Source organism: Syngnathus scovelli, chromosome 12 (genome assembly GCF_024217435.2).
Source record: "Syngnathus scovelli strain Florida chromosome 12, RoL_Ssco_1.2, whole genome shotgun sequence".
In the NCBI taxonomy this organism is placed as follows: Eukaryota; Metazoa; Chordata; class Actinopteri; order Syngnathiformes; family Syngnathidae; genus Syngnathus; species Syngnathus scovelli.
This window is the reverse complement of record NC_090858.1, coordinates 11,710,462-11,736,301: the sequence shown is the minus strand read 5'-3', so window position 1 is coordinate 11,736,301 and position 25,840 is coordinate 11,710,462. Positions and strand designations below refer to the sequence as shown.

At 48.1% G+C, this 25,840-nt stretch overlaps 1 protein-coding gene across 2 annotated transcripts in view; it reads right to left on the bottom strand.

The window, feature by feature from the left end:
* The window catches only part of camkmt (calmodulin-lysine N-methyltransferase), a 50,575-nt gene extending 24,751 nt beyond the window's left edge, over window positions 1-25,824 (bottom strand). For both annotated transcript variants that reach the window (XM_049735774.1, XM_049735775.1), the window contains exons 1-3: window positions 25,538-25,824; window positions 24,969-25,138; window positions 24,834-24,898 (exon numbers count right to left, since the gene is read on the bottom strand). In XM_049735774.1, the coding sequence (XP_049591731.1) occupies window positions 24,834-24,898; window positions 24,969-25,138; window positions 25,538-25,633 (331 nt within the window). In that variant the 5' untranslated portion in view covers window positions 25,634-25,824. The remainder of the gene's footprint in view (window positions 1-24,833; window positions 24,899-24,968; window positions 25,139-25,537) is intronic.
* Between the last annotated feature and the right edge of the window lie 16 nt (window positions 25,825-25,840).

Below are 25,840 nucleotides of genomic sequence, written 5' to 3'. Positions count from 1 at the left end.
GATGCAATTATTTCAGAAAATTCCCAAATTATCGATGTACATATTTTACAAGATGAGAAAATGGAAGTAGTGTTGATGTCATTCCTGCGTTTCTTTGAGCAGCTGTGGTAGGTCGGGACAGCAAACAGACAATAGACAACTGTCAGAGCCTTGAGATGAGTGGGAGAGGCGGGGGAGCGCCCACACACACACACACACACACACACACACACACACATACATACACATACACACACACGCGACGCGGGTCAGTAATTGAGTGGGAGGAATAGCAGCTCTCTCTTTCTGTTTGTGCGCTCCTCCCTCCCCATCAGCGGCCGGCTGCCTTTCCCTCCCACTTACGCGTATCAGCCCTCAGAACAAGACCAATTTGTTGCCACCGGTTACCAGCGGCGCCCCAGACAATGTCAACTGTCAATCAGAGCCACCGGGGGTCTGCGATTGGTCCGCTCGCCGCTTGGCATGAATACCATGATTTGTTTTTGTCCGACGGGTGCGGGTGGGACAAAATATCCATGCAGCGTGACAAGAGCAGCGTCAAATGTGGAAATAGCAGCTGTCTGGTGGTAAGCGACTACAGCATTCACAGCAATCATCTCAAAACTGCGTATTGGCATACATCGAAAATAAATTATAGGCATTAAACGTCTCCAAAATATTTGTCATATTGGAGCGTCAGCCTTTAAGAGGCAGGTCTCGGGTGGCGTGGCATGTGAGTGTCTGTGTGAGAGCTGTGGTACACAGCAGCTTTCACATGAGTGCGCTCACGCCGTTTTACTCTTCTCCTAGCTTTCAAAAAAATAACACATTTTGTCAGATTGCATTGTCGAAAGAAGATGGGAGTACCAAAATAATATACAATAGCATTTTTTGTCATGCCCCGATTTGGGTGTACTGTATTGCTGCAACGCTGAACAGGGCCGCTTTTAGGTCCTAATGACAGAAAGAATGTGCACAATTTCGACAACAAAAAAACGTAGCTTCTTTTTAAATGAAAAAAAGTAATAAAAGATAGAGAATAAAAATGTATCTGAGCCGCCCGTATCGGCCAATAGACCAAGATTAGGCGTCCCGGTGCTGAGAAAGCGAAAGAGCCATGTGAATAGTCAACGGTTAGATATCATCCGTTTATTTTAAAGAGCGCTTGTGTGGGTGCACGTGCGCGCGCGCGTGTGTGTGTTTGCATTGCGGCCCGCACCGACACTTTGACACAAAATAAACACAGCTCAATCTCCCGGCCTGTGATTGCTGCGCCGGTGTCAAGATAAGTCGCGGCAGGCCACTCGGCGGGCGACACTCGCTGCACAATAGGGGAAGAAATAAAGACGCGGGAGATCCGCGACAGACGCACGCTTTCCGCCATCGTCCTCGATTTAACGCTGCATTGTCACAAGTGGTGAGTAAGAAATTGGACGCAAAGTTTTGCTGGATTTAAATCTATTTCTACAGTATTAGAATTTAAATTGTCATTATTCCGAATTTTGTAATCAGTTTACATTAAATGAGGAACATATATACATAATTACATAAATGTGTAAATATATACACACACATATATAAACTGTGTTTTATATATGTTACCTATGACCTATCCAGCTCAAAAAGAAAAAAATAATATTTTAGAGCGGGCTAGTAAAATAAAAAAACAACTGACAGAACATGGTTGTAAAAGTGTGCACACCCTCTTATATTCAGTCAGGTGTATATCAACTTATCCCTACAAGAAGTGAACTTTCACTTTTTCACTGGAGGTTACAAACCCACCTTTACCATTGGCGTTGGAGCGGCTCCTCCGAGCGGGCACAAACGACGCACGGAGCGTGACGTCAACGTCTAAGTGGGCCAGGGCTCGATCCGTTAACGGATCTGTTGGGCTCATAACCTGCGGCGACAGGTCCTTAAAGCGGCGCGTGGACAGAGCCGTAACAGATGCCCGGCTAAGTGCCTGATTAAAACTTAATGTGCAGAACGAGCTGCACAGAAGCGCGTGCCGCTTGTGGCATATGTGTGTGTGTGGACATGGGCGCCAGCCCTCCAGCGAGCGAGGGGCCATGCCAGCTGCTTCGCTCCCCAGAGACGGAGCCCCGAAGCTGGGCAGTGAGGCAGCATCGTCAGTAGAGGACTGGATGAGGGCCCCGCCGCAGTCACAAGGCACAAGTGGCACATGTGATGCTGTGAGGCTCCATCTTGGCAAAGCACATTTCATTTTCCCCTTATCATACCACAACCCTCGACTCCTCTTAACCGCCTTTAAAAAAAAAAAAAAAAAAAAAAAAAGTGCAAACTAGGGTCGCAACTAGCAGTTCATTTTGTTAATGAATCGGATTCGAAACAAATTCTTCGATTTTTAATGATTCGCTAACTGGTTTGGCCTGTAACATCATGAAATGGGCAAAAATGTTGCTGTTTACCAGTTTTTAAATTCTGATTTATAATCAGTGTGCTTTCATTGAGAACAAAAGCAATTTCACCCAGACGAGCCCCACACGCTTGTGCTAAACAAGAACCGTTTGCTGTCATTTAAAAGTGATTCGGTACAAGGCGGCCGGAGACACGCCGAGCAGCTTTGTGGCTCAACAGGCCGACGGCGGATCATTTGGAACGTTTGATCTGCCTATCATCCGCCGCCTCGTCGCTCGGCCCATCGCCACCCCATCCTGCATCTCCAAGAGTGTTCCTCTCCGGCTGATTATGCCGTCAATACGCTGCGGATGAGAAGAGCTGACAATTGACCAGGCTGGATCAATATCAGCTAATAAGCATGTCAGCAGAGAGGAGAAAAGAGCAAGGAATCGACTGAGCCCGAACGTGACGGCGGCAGAGAAGGGAAGGGGACGGGAGGCTTTGATCCAATTGGGCTGCCGGGTGTGCCGAGGTGTAAGTGGGATGATTGCTCTGTTATTGCCGGTTTAATGTTAGGCAATCAGAGGCCTAGTGGTGGAGATATCAACAAACATCCATCAAATTGCCCCTTCTTCGTCTTGATACCACCTCCTCCGCCTGACCCCGACAAACAATGCCAGACAACAAAGACGGCAGAGCCACGGCGGCGCCACGGGAAGAAAAAAAGCACAACTTGAATAGGCCGACTTGCATTCGCAGCACGAGTCGAGAAAAAACACGCTTGTTTGGGTTTTGTTTGTGTCGCCTGCCAATGCTATCTTATTTAATTTTCCTGCCTACGTCCCGCCATGATCCCCCCCCCACCCCCCCCCAACCGCGAGATGAAATGTTGTTGATGCTGATATAATAACACTGGCAGGTGTCGCTCTGCCAATTCCATGTCATTTGGATTTTTTGCGTAAATCACCATGTCGTTTTCTTTTCTTTGCTTTCCTAGAGCCTCTCTCATCTGCGCCGCTCCATTTTGCTTGCCGAACTCCCGGAGGTGTCATTTTCTCTCGCTCAAATTGCCTTCCCCCGTGGCCCCCGAAGCGCCATGATTGCCGGCGTCGGATGGATGCCGATAGAAGCGCAGACAGTCAGGCTAATGCTGCGCAGTATTGGAAGTGGAAGATGAAGCAGCCACGCACGACAAGTGCTGTGACAAACTGCCTCGTTTGACCGACTGACTGAGATCGACACTGCGTTCGCATTTCATTATGCCACCACACTGCAGAGAGAGTTAACTCCGAAAAAGCAGGGTAACATCCACCGTACGTGCGCCACTCAAAGCCAAGCGCGCCTAACGCGTTTCTTCCGTCTTAATGAAATGCCTCCCATCACCGCGGCAACTGTGATGATTGACAGGACAGGGGAAAGGTTGCTGGAAAAGGAGAAGAGGAAACAAGTGCAGCGATAGCCTTCGGCAAATGCATCTTGTTAACCCCGGCCGGCGCCCGCACAACAGGAGATAAAGTACAACAATTCCCTCGCAGACGTCAAATAAATAAGCGGCAGAATATTAAAAACAAACAAACAGAGAAATGACTTGCGGAGGAGAATTACACAGGTGCTGATTACATCTGAGCCTTGACCTCTGCAGTCAAGAAGCACACACACACACACACACACACACACACACACATTGGTTCATGCCCACCCTAAAGCTCATTTTTGAACTTTGACAAACGTCTTCATCTTTACCCATCTCGTTGAAGATGAAACAAGAGGAAACTGGTGAGAAAACAAATGTTTAATGTTGTGAGTCTTCAAAATTGGATTAACTGGCAAAAACACACACACACACACACACAAACAGGGTATGTATAAGAGGACTGCACAGGAAGTGTAAACAAAAACGAGGTGTGCGATTAGCGGCGATGGCCGATAAGGTCCGGGCAGCCCCAATTGCGTCGCGCCGACTCATTGACAGGTTGACGCCGCACGCTCTCATTCATTCGCGGGACTTTGTTTGTCTTTGATTCCGAGTGCAAATTTGACTAATGTGCTGATGAATTTCCTGTCCAATAGCTTACACGCTTGCACTGCACGGTCATAACCCGAGCGGGCCTATGGAATTTCTTCAGCGGGTTTGCTCAAAGCAGCCCCATAAGATTGCGCCTCCTGGTGGTAGCTCCAGGCTCTGGCGGAAGAGTCACAGTTAGTAAGGAGCCCATCTCATTATCCTTTTTCCATGAAGCTACTGCAGGTTTGCAATGGTAACAAAAGACACACTTGCCATCGATCCGGTAATATGTGGGCGGAGCCTACGTTTACAATAACTTGCATTGGACGGGGCAGGCAGGCAGGCAGGCAGGCCCTAAGTCGGCGTGTCCTCTGTCAGATTGTCTCGCTCACGTCACAGAGAGCCGAGGGAGTCCAGAAGAAGTGAGCCGGATCAGAAACGTATCGCTGCTGCTCACTCGTCCGAATCGTGCAGCCTGCTATCGCTGAGCCTGCCGGCCCATCCTCCACTTTTTGCGTGCACACACACACCCACACACACACACACGCACGCACGCACGCACGCACGCACGCACGCACGCACGCACGCACGCACGCACGCACGCAGGGACGCACACACACATACACACACACACACACACACACACACACACACACACACACACACACACACACACACACAAATACACACTGCTTCTAATGACAGCAGTGAGACGGTTAACCGGTGCTGGAGCGGGGCTGCAGTACTTCGGCAGAAGGCTGATTTGGCCGGCCAGTCACAGCTGAAAAGCTTTTATCCCCAATGCTCCAAAGCACTGAGATTGACACACACACACGCACGCACGCGCGCGCGCACACACACACACACACACACACACACACACGCACGCACGCACACACACACACACAGCTGTGCACTTCAAGTGTTTGTCTGCTCTGAAAATAAGTACGCGCGACATATAAAGACAACAGCATGACGCTATTTTTAGGAACTCAAGAGTGCTTCGCAGAAACAGCCAAGGTGCCCCCCAGAGTAGCACACGCCGGGTCACACAGGGTCACAAATCCTCAAGAAAGACCCTGTCCCAACCGCAACTCAAACAACAATGCTAATGCTATTTCCTCCTACAAGTCTGTGCCGGTGTGTCGATTCGACCCAAAAACAAAGAGCGGACTTTGAAATATCAAAGCACGTGCTCGAGCGTTCTTATTATTGGATTTTAGTCGTGACTCGTCCGCACGCGACCTTTTAATCTGTGTGCAGAAAGAAAATCGACTTTGAGAGCGAATGTGGGCAATGCGAAGTGCCACAGTTATATGAACGCTGCTGGCAAGAAGCTTCAACAGTTGTTCAAGCACTTGAACCATTTTGGGGCCCAAAAATTAACTAGCTGGACGATGTTATAATAAAATTTGTATTTGCACACAAAATGATGTCGCAACTCCACTCAGCTCATCAGTACAGCACTAATATCTCCACGATTTTACAATAAAATTAGTATTTACACACAAAATGATGTCGCAACTCCACTCAGCTCATCAGTACAGCACTGATATCTCCACAGAAGATTTGATTAAGCTTACATACAAGAACCAAAATTTGAGTTGCTGGTCAAAGGAGGACGTACGGTTGTGAGATGCAAGAATATTAATTCGCAGGTTCCATTGGTAAGTTTTCACCCCGGCGTTAAGGAAGACAGCTTTTCCTTTCCGACATTTGCTATTCACATGCGCTCCAGTGGCCTCAAACACAAACATGCACAGCGTTTCTTTCTCCCTGGCCGCTTCCGTCGGGCCACTTATCTGCCTACTGCGGAGAAAATAGAGACAGATAGCGGCGAGCAGATGAGCCCCACTGCCCGTGTGCATGTCCACGTATTCATACTGTACGTGTGTGTACGTGTGTGTGCGTTTGCCTCTCCTTTTCCACTGACATGCAAACCCCCTGAGTGCCAAGGTGTGAGATGTGAGGAGTGGCGTCCGGCGGCGAGCAGATCTCGGAGGGATTAAGCTGAGGTGGGGTAGATCTGGCTCACCGACTATTGCGAATGCGTGCGCGTGCCACGTTGAGACCGGACCGTTATACGGATCAGGTATGCACTTCATGCTGGGGCCTTTCGGTTTGGGGGCTGAGCAGACGCTTGATATTGCCACCAGAGATAGATTTGGCACATTTTTTACATTCAGTCAATTCCATAAAGTTCCCAGGTGTCTTAGCCTCTCATTTCGTAGGCACGCACAGGTTCTCGACATCCACGTGTTGGAAGGCCCATCCCATTTCCGTAAAATTGGAAAATGGTGAACAGAAAGTAAGTCTTTATCTGATTCTGTATTATGCGCTTGTCTAACACAAGTCAGTAAATAAACTACAATCTTAATTTGTTTCCCTTGGGCTTGCTTCGCCTGGACACAGAAGACCTTCTGCCACATGGAAGAAGGGCAAATAAATACCTGCTGTCACTTCAGAGAGCCTTTAAAAATGACCAAAATTGCATGAAAATGGTCTTTCTGGCAAAATCTAGTTCACTTTTGTGTAAACAACAAGTGACCAACCGCGAGGTGTTACAGGCTAAATTAAATATCTGTGCAACGCTTATTTATTAGCATCGGGAAAAAGAAATTATTGTTTTCATGTCACATTTTGCACGGGAGACAAAGAGGCCAAGCGCCATTGTGCCAGGCGCGCATGTCCGCGAGAAAGCTGGACCGCCCCGGGTCAGCCGTCCACCTGTCCAGTCAACCGTCAGTCCAGAGCGTCAAAATAAAACCATTGAGTCAGGCCCGCACAAAAAAACGCGCATTGAAACGCGCCGGCGGGTAGGCCCGAGTCCATTACGGTGACTGAATAGGCACGCCGAGGCATGAATGGCTGGAGAGGGAAACAGCAAAAATAGGTGCAGGAGAAGCAGCGCGGGGACAGGTGGAGGTTATCTTGCAATAGAGGGACAGAAAGAGGCTATTGTGCAATTTTATCTGGCAGTGGGGGGAGTGGGGCTCATATATGCACAAACACAAGCAGCTTCAGCTCGTGCAGTTACCTCGCAAAAGTACTTGAAATGGTGTCGCAAGGTCTCCTTGAAGTCACTTTGACGTCACACAAGAGCGCATCGCTAATAATCTCGGCAGCTATTGTTTAACGAGCCCCGTTGGAGAATTCGATTGAGATTCAAAATAACAGCTCAGCGCTCGAAGCTTCTTTTGGGAACAATTGTGAGTGGAGTCCGCTCGCCACCTCGCAGTGCTTGCATTTCGTGTCGGCTCTCGCAAGGCAAAGCATAAAAATTGTTCCGTAAGCAGCTCACACTTCGAAAAATATCAACCCAATTGACTTTATCGAGATGAAAAGCCTCAAAATTGAGGAGAACAACATATAACTGGAACGTGGAGAAAACTTTCCTCCTGCTTACATAAAACACGAGCCGGGTCTGCGTAAATACAAACAGACAACCTCGTGTAAATTAAGCCCCAAGTTATGAAGGACTTAAAAATAAACTTCCCTTCTCTCACAGTTTACATTTCCCCTCCCTCATTTGCCTCGGCTCCTGAGGGCTGCTAACTCTTCATCTCTGTCATTTTTTTTTTTTTTTTTGCATCTCCCGCTCCCACCCCACCGCAGGGCCACTCCAGTCTAAATGGAGTGATTAGTCTAAAGTGGGTGCTGTCATTGAGATCATCCCAAGATACAGTCCGATCAGGAGTGACCCCAGCCGACAGCGGACCAGCTCGACGCAAGGCGGAAAAGAGAGAGCGGGAGACGCTATTAAACCGAATGTTTGTGACAGCTGGCTCGGGGCTGTGGCAATGCCGCCACCGACGCGCAGGCCCGGCATTCAGGCTGCTGCGCCGTACGTCACGAGTGGGAGTTTATGCGAGGTGAAGCCAAGGAACAGCCGGCGCATTAACGGAATAAACGGACACATATGATCATCAATAAATACAGCAGCTTAGGTAAGGAGGCTTTGGGGTGGTCCACCTGTCTGAGGCACGCACGGCAAACAATCCCGAAAGGCCGCAGAGGGGCTGACAAAAACCATTTCATCACAAAGCTAACCTCATTGACACGTTCATCTGCCACAATAGCTTCCTAATCGCATAATCCTAAGAAATTAGACGCCTTTAAATGATGATTGCACAGCTGCAGGGGAGGGGCGGGAGCATTTGGGCTTTTTGTATTAACGCTTACACTGCGAAACATAAACGAGCCTGTCGGAAGCGAAGCTTTGTATCCAGTTCTCAGTGAACAAAAGAACACTTGACGATCTGAATGAGGACTTCAGCTACCGGCATCACGGCGATGTTCAAGTGGACATGCGGCAAATGAACTGTGTGGAAAAATTCAACAAGCGAGAAATTTTGTGGTGACTGGATCCAGAAAACCAAAGTTTGTATTGCAAGCCCGAAGGCAGTTTCAATAGCCGAGGGCAGATGTAAGGCCAAAGAAGCCCCCCCCCCCACACACACACACACACGGATAAAAATGGATAGATTAATCTTCATAAAATCGGTTCAATAAACACAATATTAATCACAATACCACGTTTAGACGAGGGGGGCACATTTTTGACCCGAAAATTGATTCTCCCAAAGGAAACTCAAGGATTTCGAACACATGTGTTGACGTACACGCGGGCACTCCAACTCGCGCGGCCAGGGTAAAACGAGCCACTTTGCCTGCACTGATTTTTGCACGTATTGTTTGTCAAGTGAGAGGAGCACTCGACGAGCACGCCGTGGGATGTGCATTGTGCGCAAACATGCTACAAAAGCCATCCTGTTTACGCAATTAAAGTGACTCCTCCCCACTTGAGCGGCGCTAATGACAGCGCCGAAATAGCTCCACGTGTGCAACGCAGTCAAACGCGCCGCCACGGCAACACCGCGCCACGGACAATTCGAGTGTTTTGTTGTACAGAAAGCCGGCTCGCATTAAGGTCGTGTTACAAACAGCAATCGACCTCGGAGTGTTCGCCCGTGCACGTCGCAGATGCGCGCACGCGCGCGCGCCTGCAAGCGGACCCTTCAGTTGGACAAGGTGGGATTAAAAGCGCCGAGAGCGACGCTTCAGAGAGCCCATCACGTATGCATTGAAAAGAAGAAGAAGGGGGGAAAAAATCCTCCTCACTGCAATTATTCAAGAGCTGCTGTTGGACAGGAAACGGTGAAGAGCCCGAGTGGAGTGGGAGGAGGATTAAAGCGAGGTGAGCTTGGCGAGGGTCGCCGCGTTGCCAGCTGACCGCCACCGATGAATAATAATGCCGCTGCGTGCGTTTTGGGGACACACCAAATGATGCACAATAGCCGAAAACAGGTGGAAGGGAAGAAAACAAAGACTCGCAGTGAGCATGTGCAAATAAAAATAAAAGTCAGATGCAGAGTTCGAAGTGACATGTTGTGATTTTCTTCCAAACAAATACGTTTGTTCGGCCTTGGCAGAGGTCTGCGTTTTCATTCTTTACCTCCCATCAAGAGGGTCAAAGGGTACTTTTTAGAGCAAGGAAGTGTTGTCGAGGCACAACATTGTCTGCACGCGAGCGGAGAAAACCTTGAATGTATACGAGTCATTCAAAGGCTCGTACGGCGGAGAGAAGAAGCAAGGGACAAAGGTTTCATATCAGAAAATTGACAATCAAAATCAGTTCAGTCGAGATGCGGCACCTTTCATGAGCAAAACGTTTTCCTGCCAAAACGAGAGGCAAAAGGTTTCGTTTGCAGCTTCTATAGCGCCGTCTTTCAAAGAAACAACGATTATCCGAGCGAGTTTGAGGCCAGTTTTGTTGGGTTTCATTGGCGTGCTGCATTGTTGCCTCGCTGAGAGGGAATATTGTGTGAGAGGAGGGGGGTGTCACAGGTCGTCGCAACAAATACATGTGCAAGGATGCACATCTCAAGAACGCGGCCCTTGTTGGAGCAAACATTCTCACGGAACGCGCGCCGGGTCACGCTTGATTTCCAAACACTTTTTGGGTCTTCAGCGTCAAACATGCGGCTGAATTTTAAATTGGGGAAATATTGTGATCGTCTCGCTTGGAGGCAAATCCAACCGATTCTGAGGTTTGAGAACCGCAAAGCTCGGATCCGTGCTTGGTTTAGTGCAGAACTGATGATGAAAAAAGGTCACTTGAGAATGTGAGTTCAATGCTGGATGAACACTCCAAGGTGTCCTGTCATGTCGCAAAACACAACCTTTCAAGACCTTGGAAAGGGAACAAGCACGCTTGAAGGCCTTCAATGGGGCATCTAAGGAACTTAGGAAGGCAAGTCTGGTACCAGTAGCCTCGCCAATTGCAGCTTGCATAAAAACCTTCAATAGCATGCAATGAACTAGCATGTGGCAAAATAATTAAATAAAGCATTATCATCCAAATCTAAATTTTCTTGCCGTGGAATCTATCTCCTCAGAAAACCTTAAGGGCCCACTTCAGTGGTGGAAACATCATTGCAGTCACTCATGGACCAAAATGTTGCTGTGATGTGGCCATGACATCTCAAATGTCCGCAAAGAAGACTCGCCTGGAAACCTGAACAAATCTCCAGACGGTCTCTGAAGAAAAAAGAACGTATGGCCCGGCAGCAGAACGTGAGCGACCATCAGGTTTGCTGACTTGTCTCTAGGCCAGCGAGATGGGCCCAGCAGCCTTCCTGGCAGGTTACTCTGTGACCAGACCATTCCTCTCAACTCTCAGTGGCTTTAAACTGTGGCTGTAATTTTTGCCCCATTTCATCTGAAGATTCGTGTGGCGTCCTTCAAGGGCCACAAAAGCGCTCTCGAGCACAGGCGCGCGATCGAGAAAGCTCTCGCTTGTTAATCAGATTGTTCTTGCTGCGGGCGTTCCTCGCCTTGCAACCCGGCTGAGGCTAAAAGCCTGACTTAGTCCTTGTGAATATTGCATGGCACTAATGTTTGACAGCCTGGCACAGATTGGCAACATATACCGACAGTCGTCTCCTGGGTGAGGCGTGCGATGGCGGGAGAAGGGAAGTCACAAGATGACGACGTCTGTTTGCTGACATTCTGGAGAGCCGGTAAAGGAAGCCACAAAACCGTCGTGCTCAAAGATGTACAGTCTAAATTCCTGTTGTCATTCGACTCCTTTCAAAGTCATAGTGTCAAATTGTGTGCCACCATCTAGAGGTTGCAAGTGTAATTACACCCAAAACAAACATGAGGCAGCACAAAACGAGTTCTAAACTGTAAAAGAATGTCCTCGCTCTGCTTTACGCGAACAGTGAGCCTTGCTAGAGCTTCTCGCAAAAGCCGCCCTGATTTCTTCATATGTCAAGTGCACAAAGTGGCACACGCTCGTGCTCCAGGGTGTCAACCAAAACGCTTCGTCTTTGGATAAACAGGACAGCGGGATCTTGACAAGGTTAATTTGGACGCCGCCGAATCAAACAGCCACCCCCGCGTGTACGCGCGGCTGGGGGGGCGGGGGGGGTGTCCCTCATCAGCGCAAGGTGCACTTGTTTTACCCACACAAAATCAAGTGATTAGGTGCCGCCGAGACACCTTTGGGGGACACCAAAACAAGACGATAAGCGTCAAGAAATCACACAAGGCGGCAAATCGCGGATGCGCAAATGCCAGCACGCCGGGAAATCAGCAGCCAATCAGAATAATTTGACTGGGATGATGACAGGTCTGTCCACAGGACAATCTGAAGCCGCTGTCACCCGGAGAGCGTAGTTGTTATCGCCCCACGCACACACACGCCGGCCTGCCGCTGACATTAGCGAATCCTCGCTTCTCGCGGCAGCTCGATTGCGTTGCTTCCATTGCGACTCCGGCGAGGCGTCAGTCAAACAGGTCGGTCGCCTTGGCCGTTTGTGTTTGGGAGAGCTAATGTATAATAGGCCCTCCAAGGGGGGAGGGGCGAGAGCCTTAATTGAGATGGACCAAGGAGGGAGGTGACACAAAGCGATGCTTCCACGAGACGAGAGTGGACTCTAGTGGATGCTGTCACTTACACACGCACACACAGAAAAAGTACAGATGGGAAAGACGTGTCACAAAATTAACATTTGATGAACGCGCTAAAGTACAACTGCTGATTTGAGGATATTTACAACGTAACAATACAGGGAGGAAAAATGAGAATGATATTTTTAAAATTTATTTACACTCACTATAAACTACATGATGATAAAATGAGGAAAGCGCCTCTTATTTTCAATTAACTCATCTTCAAAAAAGATGAGTTGATTGAAAATATAAATAAATATATTTTTTAAATTCAGAATAGAATTAAAATAATTTGAAACATTTAAAACAGATTACACACAAAACTACAACGCAAATAATAAATACAAATGTATAAACAAATGTAAATAACATGACATAAATATCAATAAAATCAAAATAAATGTATCTTAATATACGGTGCAATGTTAATTAAACTTATGCAACTTTCTATGGTAGCATTTTGTCCATCTTTTTATATTGCTTATAATTAATAATTTGTTGTAATTGTGCTCACATATTTATTTATTTGTTTATCTGTTTATTTATTTATTTAGCGGGTGTTTACAAATTTATGGTAGCACGTGCTTTGTCAAGTTTTCTGGAATTAATTATGAACAGTTCCAAAGAGCAGTATTTATAAAGAAATTAATTCAGTCGTGTAAAAGTCACATTTATGGTGGTAAATGTTTTGAAATACATTATTTCTGGCATTTGAACATGGGGGGGGGGCTGACTATTAATTTCCACCTATATGCCTTGGCTGAAATAAAATCTTGCCGAGAACGCTTGCCATTTTTGTCCTGGCGGAAAAGGCTTACGCTTTGCTCCGAGAGCACTTTGAAGCGCTAAGATGCTGTCGAGCAGGAATGTTATTGACGTTTCTACGGCAACCCGGAGCGGAGGATTATCTTGCTGCGGAAAGACAGAAAAGCAGCCACGGAGGGAGAGCCAGAGGAAGGATGACGATCAAGATGCAAGGAGAAGGTAAATGCTCCTCAATCATTCCAAGGTGAGCCACCAGTGCCAAAAGATGGCGGCAAAGCACAACTTTTGTCCAACTGAAGCTCCTCAATTGAGTCAATCGAGTGTCCAGGGAACGCTACTGAGTGAGTTTTCCAAAAGACGACTCGGACGTTTCATTTGTGGGCCAGCCGCAACATTGCCGGTCCTGCCAGACATTCTCCGGCCTGGCGAGTCTCTCTCAAACAAAACCAAAGGGAGACCGAAAGCAAAAGGCGTGTTCTCTCACTTCCTGTCCCACATCAATCAAATCTACTCCCCAAATGATCATCTGTTTAAAGCAGATTATCTGAGGCAAAGCAATCTATCGAATTACAATAGCACCACTTTATCCACCTCGCCAGACATCATCCCCAGCGTGTGTGCACGTGTGTGTTCCACAGAGCAATGTCCGGCACGTGTTTTGGCCAATGCGCACAAGGACACAAAAAGCAAAGCGTTGTCTCTCGTCAATAGTGTGAGCCAAATCGTTTGCGGTTGATTTTCGAGTGCCCATTTACATCATCCAATTGTCCGTTTTGTCTCCATACATAGTACATGGATGGCATAGCTATTGTTTTTAGATTGATTGATTGATTTATAAAATATTTTTATTTACAAAATATATTTTTTAATATTTTTGTTATTTGCGCATTTTATCTTCTACTATATTACTTGTTTAGGTTTACTTGCTTGATGGCTTTGCACTGTGTACTACAACAAACTGAAATTTGGCCCACAAATGAAATTAACATGAGCCCAGCCCGCTCTTCCGAGTCATCACGTACGATCCATGAATCGTAATATTATTTATTCCCATTAAAATAAACAACCCACAACAAAGTGGCGAATGCGGCGTCAAGTCTCAGGTCTCAAAATGGCTTCACGTGCCGGCGCAGGTCCTCGCAGAAAAGGCCGGCAGCTAATCTTGGCTGCAACAACATGACGCGTAAAGCTAGATTAGCCGCGTTGAGACATTAAGACGCGCACGAGACGAGTGTGCGTGCGCATTCGGTGTGAACAAACGAGCTGCCTGCCTTGCGCAGACACCGACTGACGAGTAATTAAAAGAATTTCCGCCGCCGTTGCCAACACCACTTAATAATAAAAATACACAGAGCTGCCCCCCCGCCCCCGTGTGTGTGTGTGTGCGTGTGTGTGTGTGTGTGCGCGCGTGTGTGTGTTCTCCTCAGCCGTGGGGCCTGCCATGTGCTGCAGGCACTCTCGCTGAACAATCAAAACAGCTCAATTTAGGCTTTATCTGCAGCTCAAGCATGCAAATAGCCATGCAAATAACCACACACGCACACACGCACACACACACACACAGGAATGAGACAAAAAGGACAAAGTGACGAGAAGAAGGAGAGCAAGAGAATGAGACGAAGAAGGAAAGCGACATCAGCAGTGCGTGTGCGCAGCTGATGATGGCAGCAGTTTGGAAGGTCGGGTAAGCTCTGCAACACGACAACACATGATCAATATCTTCCGCCTCTTAAACTGACACACACACACACACACACAAGCCGCCTCTTTGCCACCTAGGAATTCTGAGGCCCGGTGGTATTGACTTGGAAATCCATGACGAGAGGTCAATCAATTAAGAGCGTGCGCACATCACATGGCGAATGCATGGAGGGCGACAACGTCTAATCAAGTGTTCAGTCGCCTTTTTCACTTCACGCTTGTTACGTTCATTAGAGGAGACTTGAAGAGCTCCAAAATGGAAGCCAGGTGAGAACCGAGTCCGGATCATGAAGTGGACGGTTAAACGGTGATGACATCACACTGCCAGTGTTGAGTCCATCTTAAGAAAACGCAAGCTATGGCCCGCCATCTTCCTCGACATTTGGGGAGTGGCAAACGGCAGCCGCCGTGGTCACCCGAAGGCCGCACGCAGCATTGCAGTCAAAAGGGCGGCCACCAGCAATTTTTGCAAACAACTTTACAAAAAGGAAAAAAGATTTCTGAAGTCTTTTGGCGGGTGAGGCCAGAAAGCACAGCAGCTGCGCATTTGGCTCTCATGTAAATTGCAATTTTCATTTCACTCGATTCCAGAGGCGGCGGCAATCTTTTGTCAAGTGCGCCCAATGTTCTCCGTGGCTCGCCTGGTGCCGCGCAACGCTCCCCATTTCATCAGCGCAGCTTGAGTCTTTTCAACAGGACTCTGTGAGAATGTTAATAACAAGGCAAGTGCTGTGGATAACTGGGAGAAGAAGGGGGGGAGGGCTCGGGATCCCTTTTCTCATCTGCGGCAGCCGCCCGCCGCCAATGCCTTCCCTCACGTGGCTGTTTGTGCCGCTCTTGACAAACGGCGGCGAGGTGGGCGAGTTCGCCCGTTGGCCAACGAGGGCTCGGCGACAAGTGGCCGCAACAATGGCGGCGTACAGTGGTGCTCGGCTGTCAGAGGCGCAAACAATAGCTGGCCTCTCTTCTCCTTTTTGGTAAACAAATCAAACGTGAGCTGGCTCTCAAAATGACACGAAGCACAAAAGGAGCCAACGCTAAAACGATTGGGTATTGTTGGGCTGTCGATCATGTGATCATCAAGGTTACGATGCCGAGTCATTGTCGGAATAATGGAACCAAGTAAACAGCACAAAGCGCAATATTGTTTAATTTTTATTGGAACCAAATACACACCGTCCTTGGGTTACCGAGTTAACGTCGATCTACGTGTCAATCCACAAATTTGGGAGGAAAGGAACCTCTGCGCAATTAAAACAACGAGGCACTGAGTTGTTGGGAGAATTGTTTGATTTGGAATGTTTTTGTTTCCTAAACACCGACTTTCTGTAGTCTTGCAAAAGCAAGTACAAAACGTCTTCAAAGCGCCCCATCTTTGGAGTTGACTAATCCACGCCGAGGGATACACATTAACACACATGAAGGCGCGCACAAGCCAGTAGAACACGCAAACACACACAGGCGCGCGCACACAGGCGCATACACACACAATGGCTGCACAAGGCGGGTTGGATGACGGCTTCCTAACAATAGGCGGCGGGCGGAGCAGGCAGGCCGGCTATCTGCCTGTCACACGGCCGCTCAGGAGCCTGTCACCACCAATACATGCAAGCCGCGCCACCCAAAAATGATTACACACACACACACACACACACATGCGGGCTGTGATAAGCCATCAAGTGTTGTTTAATCCAAGCTGACTTGCACTCGACTGAAAAAAGCAAATTCACTTCCACTCACAGTCTGCAAAACGGAGCACTCTTCACATAAATGGCAGCGCTCACAATGACTTCTGTTTGTGTGTGTGTGTGTGCGTGTGTGCGGGTGTGCGTGTGTGCGGGTGTGCGTGTGTGGGGCGATGTGGCGATGTGACGATGCCCACAGGCGCCTGGGCACGACTGCGGCAAAGGCGTAGACGGAGCGCTTCTTTCGCCGCTGTCAGGACCCATCTCGCTCTCACTATTCCATTCAAGGTGTCCTCCTGTGCTCGCTCACTCGTCCTCCTTCACTTTGCTTCCGTCTGCACTTTGTTGATGGCGACTATCGCGTCCTTCTTCAGCCCGCCTCGTTCTTTTGGACCAGACTTTGGTTGGATTAGAGGCTGTTTGTTAGTCGGGCTTCAACTGTATACATTAATTGTACTGTTTTCAGTTGTAGCTGTACATATATGATAGTACAATGTTCAATAATAGTACATATATAAACTGGTGCATATACAAAATTGCATTGCATTGTTTTGAATTAATCTGTCACAAGAGAAGTGTCCAGCCCCCCCAAAATTTTGGGAAAATTCAAAAGAAAAAGAACATATAGAAAATAATCAGATTTAATAGAAACTAATCAGATTTAAGGGAGTTCGCTCTCCCCTCCCAAGAACTGCCCCTTTGTCACAGACCAGTAAATAATCATAATCCTTCAAATCCAACAAATCACGATGACGTTGTTGGACAGGTATCATCTGACTATGTGCAAAAAGAGGCGGAGACAACACCACCTTCTGGCAAATACATGCTGCTTCTGCAGCAAAATACGAGTGTAGATGGAGGCCAATATATTAGGGACGCTTCAATCCATGGCAGAGAACTGAAGAAGGTTTGACTGCAGCGTCAGCGCAGACAAAGACGGCTGAACAGACAAAGCCCGTCGCCGCACAACAAAAGATGGCAACATGTAAGCGGGATTCTTTCACATCACGTTGGTTGAGTCCAAACACCACCCGCGGCTTTGTTAGCGACACATTCCTTCATGTTATTATATTGCCATTGTTTCGCTGCGCTCTGGGGACTCGTTTTTTTTTCTTAAATACAGTACTCGATAAATCCAGTAAAACAAAGACTGCGTTGTGTGGCTAATTAGCCGTCTAATGAGGGAATCACAGAAAATAAAGATAGGAGCATTGTTGGGGCCTGCTGACGAGCACCTTTGGATAGTTTCTTAAACTGTAATTACTCAATGGCTCCAATTAAATTGCTACTCGCTTTTATGTTGGGCTCAGCAAAGCAACACAATGGGAGTCACCCGCTGCCGTTTTCTCCCCTCATATCTTGACATAACAATCTGCGGGGATTATTTTGATGAGGTTCTTTTTTTTTTCCAGATGTCGAAATTGATGGGAAAAATCCACTTTGAGAAACCTGAATATTTATGTTCTGCAGTCCACACGGCAACATGTGTCCGGTGTCTTCCCGCTTCAGTTTCATGCTCAATTGCACGCCTGCGTACAACCCCCCACAGGACACTGGGCCATATGGGACAACCATGTCCATATACACCGAACATGACTTTGTTAAAAGAGCTCGGAACCGAGGCCGACGCTAAGTAGGCCAATGTGGCTCTGGCTGAACTTTGAAGCTCGATGAATCAAAACAAACGGATAGGAACGAATACGGAAGAGATGGATCTGGTGAGATAGCAGTCGTTGATCAACTGTAATAATTAGCTGGCCGTGTGTGAGTGTGCGTGCGTGTGCCCCGGTGTGGCTAATGGTCCCTGGAGGCAGGCCAAGGTCCATCAGCAGACAGCAGGCATTAGTGCCCTGCCAGAGTATCGATGGAGCGACGGGGCTCGACAGTCCCCCCGCTGCCGCCAAGCAGCATGGGCATATGCGCAATAGCTGTGTGTATGTATGTCCGTGTGTCCGTTTGAGTAAGGATTGTGCAAAAAGTGGCGAATACATATATATTAATAAAGAAAAACACAGAAAAATATCAAATTTAGCTTGGAGAGACAGTTTGCGTTACCTCTGACCCCAGGTTGCGTAACTTGTGGGACAAACTAGCGTGTGTGTGCGTGCGTGCGTGCGTGCGTGCGTGCGTGCGTGCGTGCGTGCGTGCGTGTGTGTGTATGTGGCTGGGTAGGGGTGTGGGGCCACGTGTGAAGGATAGCACGTCTGTCATCGATCTCACACACACCAGGCTAGCACTTAACACTTGGACTGTAGCAACTAATATACTCACACCCACCATTACAGGCCCACTGGAGGCACAGTGTGTGCGTACGCATGTGTGTGTGCGTGTGTGCGTGTGTTGGCTACTAGCAGAGGCATGTCGCTGCTGTTCAGACAGACAGACAGACAAGAGAACACACATAAGAGCGTCATGATATACACGAGTCTGTTGTAAGCTATTCGTGCTTGACACATTTGAATGCGGCGGCAGCTCGCTGGAGATGCTAACTGCTAGTTTAGCATCAAATGTGTGTCATTGCGAGCAAGACACACTTTGTATCAGCAGGGACACATCCCACTCTTCACCATCAGCCCTGCATTTGGACTCACATTTGTTACGACAACAACTTGAGCACGACGCAACAACTCCAAGAGAAGCAAGCAAAAGTCCCACAACCGTAATGCCGGGTCTTGGCCAAACAATTATTACACCGACTGACTGATGTGTGTCACACACACATGGGCCAGTGTGGGAGTTGAAGGCAGACTCACAGCGCCCCCCACTGGGGCACGGACCACACACAACCGAACGCAGGTGCGCATTTCCATAAGGGAGCTGAGCTGGGAGGATGCTGATACCTTTTATTTTCATCATTATCACCATCGTCACGGAAACGTGCTCATCGTGGTGTGATTGCACACTTCACGTTAGCCCGTTTACATCCAAGCAAATGTTTTCCCACACACAGTGCAAAGGCCAGGTGATGCCCTCCACGTGCACGCGCACACATGTGCCACGGACAATCTATTACCACACACATACACACACACACACACACACACACACACACACACACACACACACAGACACACAAACACACACACAAACACACACACGACGAAAGAGGTGCAATTAGAGCATCCCACTCCAATTAAGCAGCTCTCTAAACAAATCCGCATTAGGCCCTCCATTGTGGCTGCGCTCAAAAACAGCCACTTGGGAAAACCGCATAAAAGCTTAGAAAGTGTTTCTTCTCCACCATGTGTGTATGTGTGTGTGTGTGTGTGTGTGTGTGTGTGTGTGTCTGTGTGTCTGTGTATGTCTGTGTGTGTGTGTGCGTGTGTGTGTGTGCGTGGGTGTGCGTGGGTGTGTGTGTCTGTGTGTGTCTGTGTGTGTCTGTGTGTGTGTGTTATTAGACTGGCACACTATGCTGTTGTGGCGATTGTAGCGGCGATGGGAAGACTTCAGTGGCAATCAGCGGTGAGTGGCGCAGAGAGCTTCTGAAAGAGGCCAACAGGAGGCAGCAAAGATGAAAAGGGGGAAATGACAAGCTGGAGAATTCAACAGATAATCAACCTGATGGCCATTTGCCCCTCCCACAAAGTTAGCCAGTCAATTAGCCAGCCAGCCAGTACGCGCATTGCTTGACTTTGACAAATTGTGCCGGAACTAGCGCAAGTGTAAAAATAAGGCGAAGAAAGACACACCTCGCTGGTTGAACAACAGTCTCAAATAATAAGCTCAAGTCAAATATTTAAAAGCATCTTTTTCCAGGAAAAAAAAATTGTTGCCAAAAAAGGTAAATTAATCGAAAAAATCTAAATGCATGTGGCGCCATGGCCTGCTGTGGGGAGATGGAGACAAATACACACACACACACACACACACACACCTGGTCATGCTACCCATGCACAGGGCAGACTTCTTGGTCATTCGGACTCCTTATTACTCGAGACTGTTGTTCAACCAGCGAGGTAGTCTTTATTTGGCTTCTGCTCTGTACATGGGTAGCGTGCGTGTGTATGTGTGTGTGTATTTGTCATTCAATAATAATAATGACGATAACTTCTTTGAATGCCCTCACAGAGCAAGTCCATTAATAGCACCGTTCTTAAAAGCTTTCACACCGTTCAGCAGCTTGCATGGCCGCAATCCAAACGAGTCCCAACAGGCCGAGCGCTAGCGCTAGTTAGCAATTAGCGGGCCCACTCGGGGGGCCACTTGAAAATCAGTTAGCCACCCCCCCTCCCTCCTCGGAAGGCCCACGCTAGCTCACACTAGCATTTAGCGCAGGCCATTAGCACTTCCGCCTACAGTAGCGCAAGCGGCTGACAGGCAGTCAAGGACACCCGCGGGGGTCGTTCAGCAAAAGAGTGAGGGGAGCGCTTCGAGATGCAAGTCAAAGCTAGACCACTCCTGAAACATTGTGAACGATTCACAATTTACCGTTTGCCAACTCACCTACGCAAGAACTGTCGAGTATCTGAAAAGGCCGCGGAAAATCTGTTGGCATAGCACGGCACGGACACGCACACTGTTTATGAAGACGTAGTCCATGCATAACAAGCACTCTGCCTAATTAGAAGCCAACAGGAAGGCGATCAAGTGTGTGTGGGGGGGAGGGGGGGGGCAAGGTTGGCTGACTTAAATGGAGAAAAAGCCAATCATTGTATCCGTCCGGAGGGAGGGCGAGCTTTGCTTTCAAGAGACGCAGGAACCACCTGTTATTATTACTCTTGCTTTTCTCCTCCACCTAATTCCACGCTGAGTGGGCTTTCTATGGGCGAGCTGGAAGAAAAGGAAGGAGACATGCTTGCTGTTAAAGTATGTCCTTGTAATTAGCTGAGTATTAGGGGTGCTCACAATACAACGGCACTGAGAAGGGAAGAGAGGGGAAGGGAAGCCCCCCTTTAACGCTCTACTCATTTCCTGACCTTACTCCCTGTTGCTTGCTGGTAATAGTTCGCACGCACGCACGCGCACACACACACACATCCTCTTCTCTCATGCACTCAACCCATGTATCCTATCAAGTCTAATGGGGATGGTGGAGGGGTGGGGTGGGGTGGGGTGGGGGGGGGGGTACTCCAGGGCAAAGCTACGCCCAAGAGCTCACCTTCAATCCCTATTGTGCTCAAAGCTGCGTGGTAATTCACTGCAGGGACTTTTTAAGGTTGTGTGCGTGCATGTGTGCATGCGTGCGTGCGTGCGTGTGTGTGTGTGGTATCATGGCGTCAGGTTACATTCAGCGCTAAACCGCTAACATCCCCGAGTGTATGAGGACAACGCAGCGGCGACGTGTTTTTGGCCTCCGGTAAGGAGGAGGAAATCAATTACTTTCAATTAAGTCAACTGGGCCAACTGTTTCTCAATGTGCCCTGGAGCCGCCACGGCGCACTCCAGAGCCTCACTTCAAGTGCACAATGGCCGTTTCGCCCAAGTGTGCAACGTGCGCCAAACTGAGCCTTTTATTCTTGAATGACAAACTATTGCTTCCGAAACCTCTTAACTGAAAGTCGTCTCGTCAGACTTCCGTGCAAAACGGATGTCTCTCCTTGCCCTCTTGCAAGGGCATGAGGGCACCTACACTCAGGACAAAGACGGCTGTTTGGACATAGCAGCTGCGGCGAGTACGAGTCTATTAGAATGCTTTCAGACGGAAAGACAAAACTAAATGAGCATAAAGGCATCAATGGATTACTGTGAGCGATTTCAACATGGCAACATTAATTCGTGTGATCTTTGACTGAAGTCACTCCAAAGCCCCGCTGAGGTCCTCTCCTTCAAAAGCCTCGCAGTGTCAACAAAGCTAACACCCTGCAAAAACACACCTCAGGTGTATTCTTAGTGTGCCGAAACCTCGGGGCCAGACAACTGTTTAGCAAAAACCCTGATCGCTCGCATGAAATAAGCTCTCAAAAAACACCCAGGACAAATCCCCACCACTCATCACAACAACAAGCTCTCTCTGATGGGGGGTAGAGAAGCCAAGGGAGACCGAGAGGTCAGAGTTCAAAAAGTTTAATGTGATAAATGCAGTGGGGAAAAAAAAACTCCAGCTGCTCACACGTAATGAGCTCCAAATGTAATTGCACATACGGCAGAGAAGTCACCAAGAATTTGAGAACAAGTGACGCATCTTACGGACCCGACCAACAGTTAGTTTTGAGTAGTTCTCGTGCCATCCAGTGATCCAGTGCAGTTTAAGTGTCGAGAAAAAACAATAACAGATGGATCGAAATGAATCACTACATTTAACACGCGGTAGCCGAGACAAGTCGGTCGTGTAAACAGTCAAAGCATCGGATATGGCAACTAAAGTGGAATTGAGCCGTCCCACTGTCCGTCGCCTTTGAATGCGACTCCTCGTCCGCTCGCCTATTGTCGCCTAAGACGTCACATATTGTTCGCATACACGCTTGGCGGCAGCGCAAACACAAAAGCGCAGAGGGGAGAGAAAGAGAGAGACCGGGTCATGTCGACAGGGGGTAGTAATTTAAAGCTGAGTCGGCGTTTTAGGGCTAGCGGGCTAATCCGGCCGGGCTTTTTAGTCAGCCATTGAACAGGACAAGGGACCCCTAAGGATGCGGGCTTGTCCACACCTCAGGGGTGAGGGATTAGCGAGATAGCGAGGGAAAGGTGGCCAAGGTACACCAGATGCACTGGCGGATGTGTAACACTTTTACAGGGGTGGAGTGGGGGAGGTTGCATGTCATTGGTATCAGTTGGTATGTGTGTACTTAGAAGGGATCCTCTCCCATTTGCAGCAGAAACACAAGCAGACCCCAGGGCTGTGACAGGGTCACCTCTGGTCCTTTCAGAGGCTCCTCTCAACCAGTCCTAATTGATCTCACGCATTGCTAGTCCCAAACATGGGATGGAGAGCAGCGGGGGGTGGGGGGGTGGGGGGGTTGGCAGCTCATTGTCTGAGGAACAAGATCTCCTCCACGCAAATGCACACATGGGCAGTTAGGTGTGAGGAGCGTCCTTAACATGGTGCATTACCTTCAGCACAATCTAAGGGGGAGTGGCTTCAACATGGCCCTGTAAAAATGGCCCACCCTGCTTTCTCTCGTGGTATGATGCCTTCCTTTTTCACAGCGAATCCTCAAAGATTGTTGCCATGGAGAGAACATCTCGCCAATCTGCTACTATGCATACACTGACTTCAATTTCAAGTGTTGCACAATAGGGGTGCTCTCAAGCAAATCACTTTCTAAGCTGATCTGCAAATGACTTGACTATAACGACGCGTCCATGCAGAGGTAAAGAAAGACAGGCAAATCACCTCTGCCATGACACCCCGCACCCGCCACGCCCCAGGACTTCCTCCCCCTTGCTCAATAGATGCTCTCATCTCCGGCTGTGCTAATCCGCCAGTCGAGTCAGGAACTCACTTACCCATCTGGCCAAGCATGACTCCAGCTGAGAGGAAAGTACAAACACGGGGGAAGACTCTAAGCGAGACGATACTGTAAGAAGTCCCAAAAATTGCTATGAGGCAAGGCGATACTTGTATTTTTATCCGATGCTAGTGTCGCCTTAGCGAAGTTTAGGCATACAACAGCGAACTGTTGGTGTCGTCCTCATGGGTGAAGTCGCCTCTGGCCACGACCTTCACCCTTGACCCAGACTCCTGCCGTGCCATCTGTCTGGTGAACGCTAACCTATAATCTTTGACAGGGCATGGCTTTCAAGCGTGGCTGGGCACACAAGGAGGCTCTTGATGAATGGATCGCAAGGATGGACGGGGAGGGAGTCTGTCAAGTGAACTTGCCCTTGGACGTTAATGGAAGTTCACCAAGGGTGCACGTTAAAGTACCAAAATTAACCTTCAAACTAGTCTGGATTTTTGTCAGATGCAACTCAGACCTCATTCCAGTTCATGTGCTCTGTCTCCACAAGTCCAGTTAGATCCACTGACTGGCCAATTCTGTTCCGCAGGTCGTACGTCTGACACGCCTGAACTAAAGAATGGCTCACAATATAAGTGCAGTATTAATTGCAAGTAGCGACACAGTTAGATGATAACAGTAAACTAAATTGTAAGTATGAAAATCAAAGTGATTTTTTTCAGAAATGCCAAAAAGGACGCAGGTCTATAAACGGCGCTCTCACTCTTTGCAGTGCTTCCTTGTTTGCATCCAAATCATTCATCCTAACAGTGCACTCAAGCAATAAGAAGCAACTCCTGTCCATTTCCATGTGAAGGGCATTTGAAGGCGAGCACATGATATGCCAAACAACATCAAAGCGTCAATCATTTGCTTAGCTGAACTCAGCATGAGGCTCACTTAGCGTTGGGCTTTGGACAGTGTGTGTCAGGATGGATAATAGCATGTGAGAGAGAGCGCAACACACATTGTCAAGTAAGCAAGTCAAAGGGTACTCACAGACATTGCCGGTGTTGTCGAAACTGTTCAGCACTTCGTTAACTCGGAGAGGACCCATGTTGTCCCTAATAAACAAAACCGAAAAGAATGTCAGTGCGCTCACGGTTCAATTGAGATGTACGTTGACATGTGTACCTGAGAAAGGCACTGTACTCTGGAAAAAACACACTCCTGTACTCCACCCACTGCTCCTCTGCGGGGTCACCAGGCGCTGGCCTTGTCCGGTCAAAGAGGTCAAAAGTGGCAAACCTACGGACTGATACCTGTTTGACCTCCGGGTTGTCCACCTGCTTCTGACGCAAAACCTGAGGCAGAAGAAAAAGTGAACACCTTCTTCATAATGAGTATATTTAGCTTAGCTGAGAAGCACAATTACAAAGAATAAAACTATCCCCAAAAAATTAAAATGCATGGTAAGTTGCTATAGGTATATAAGCTGTAATATCAGAAATTGAACATTTTATAACAAATGCACTTGTTATTGTTTGTACACTGAGTTTAAATCACACGCATACACACATAAAATAGTGAGCTCAGGTGCAATTGGTCACAATTGATGCACAAGGCAGGGAATTGTTTTCAATTAAGATGTCGACTATAATAATAAAATGTCCTCGTTGAGAGGGAATATTAATACGGTTCCACTCCACGCAAAAAGCTTTATTTCTATACGGTTATGGCAGCGTTTGAAAGGTCGCCATTACCTGTCTGAGGAGGGTCCACCTGGCTCGGGCGACATCTGTATTAACACCGTCGTGAGACGTTTGGGAATTAGTAGCACGAGACTTGTCCTCGTTCATAGTTCTCCTCTAAAAGCGGCGTTGGAACGTTTCGAAATTAAGATGTAGGATTGTCAGATAAAGGCAGCGGCGCAGTCATATAAAAAATAGGACTTGTTTATAAAAAGTACACCGAGGCGAATATACGAAGCTGCATTGGGGGTCACCTGGTAAAGATTCAGAATTCACACCACTTCCGTACACTTTGCATATTTGAGACATGTTAGT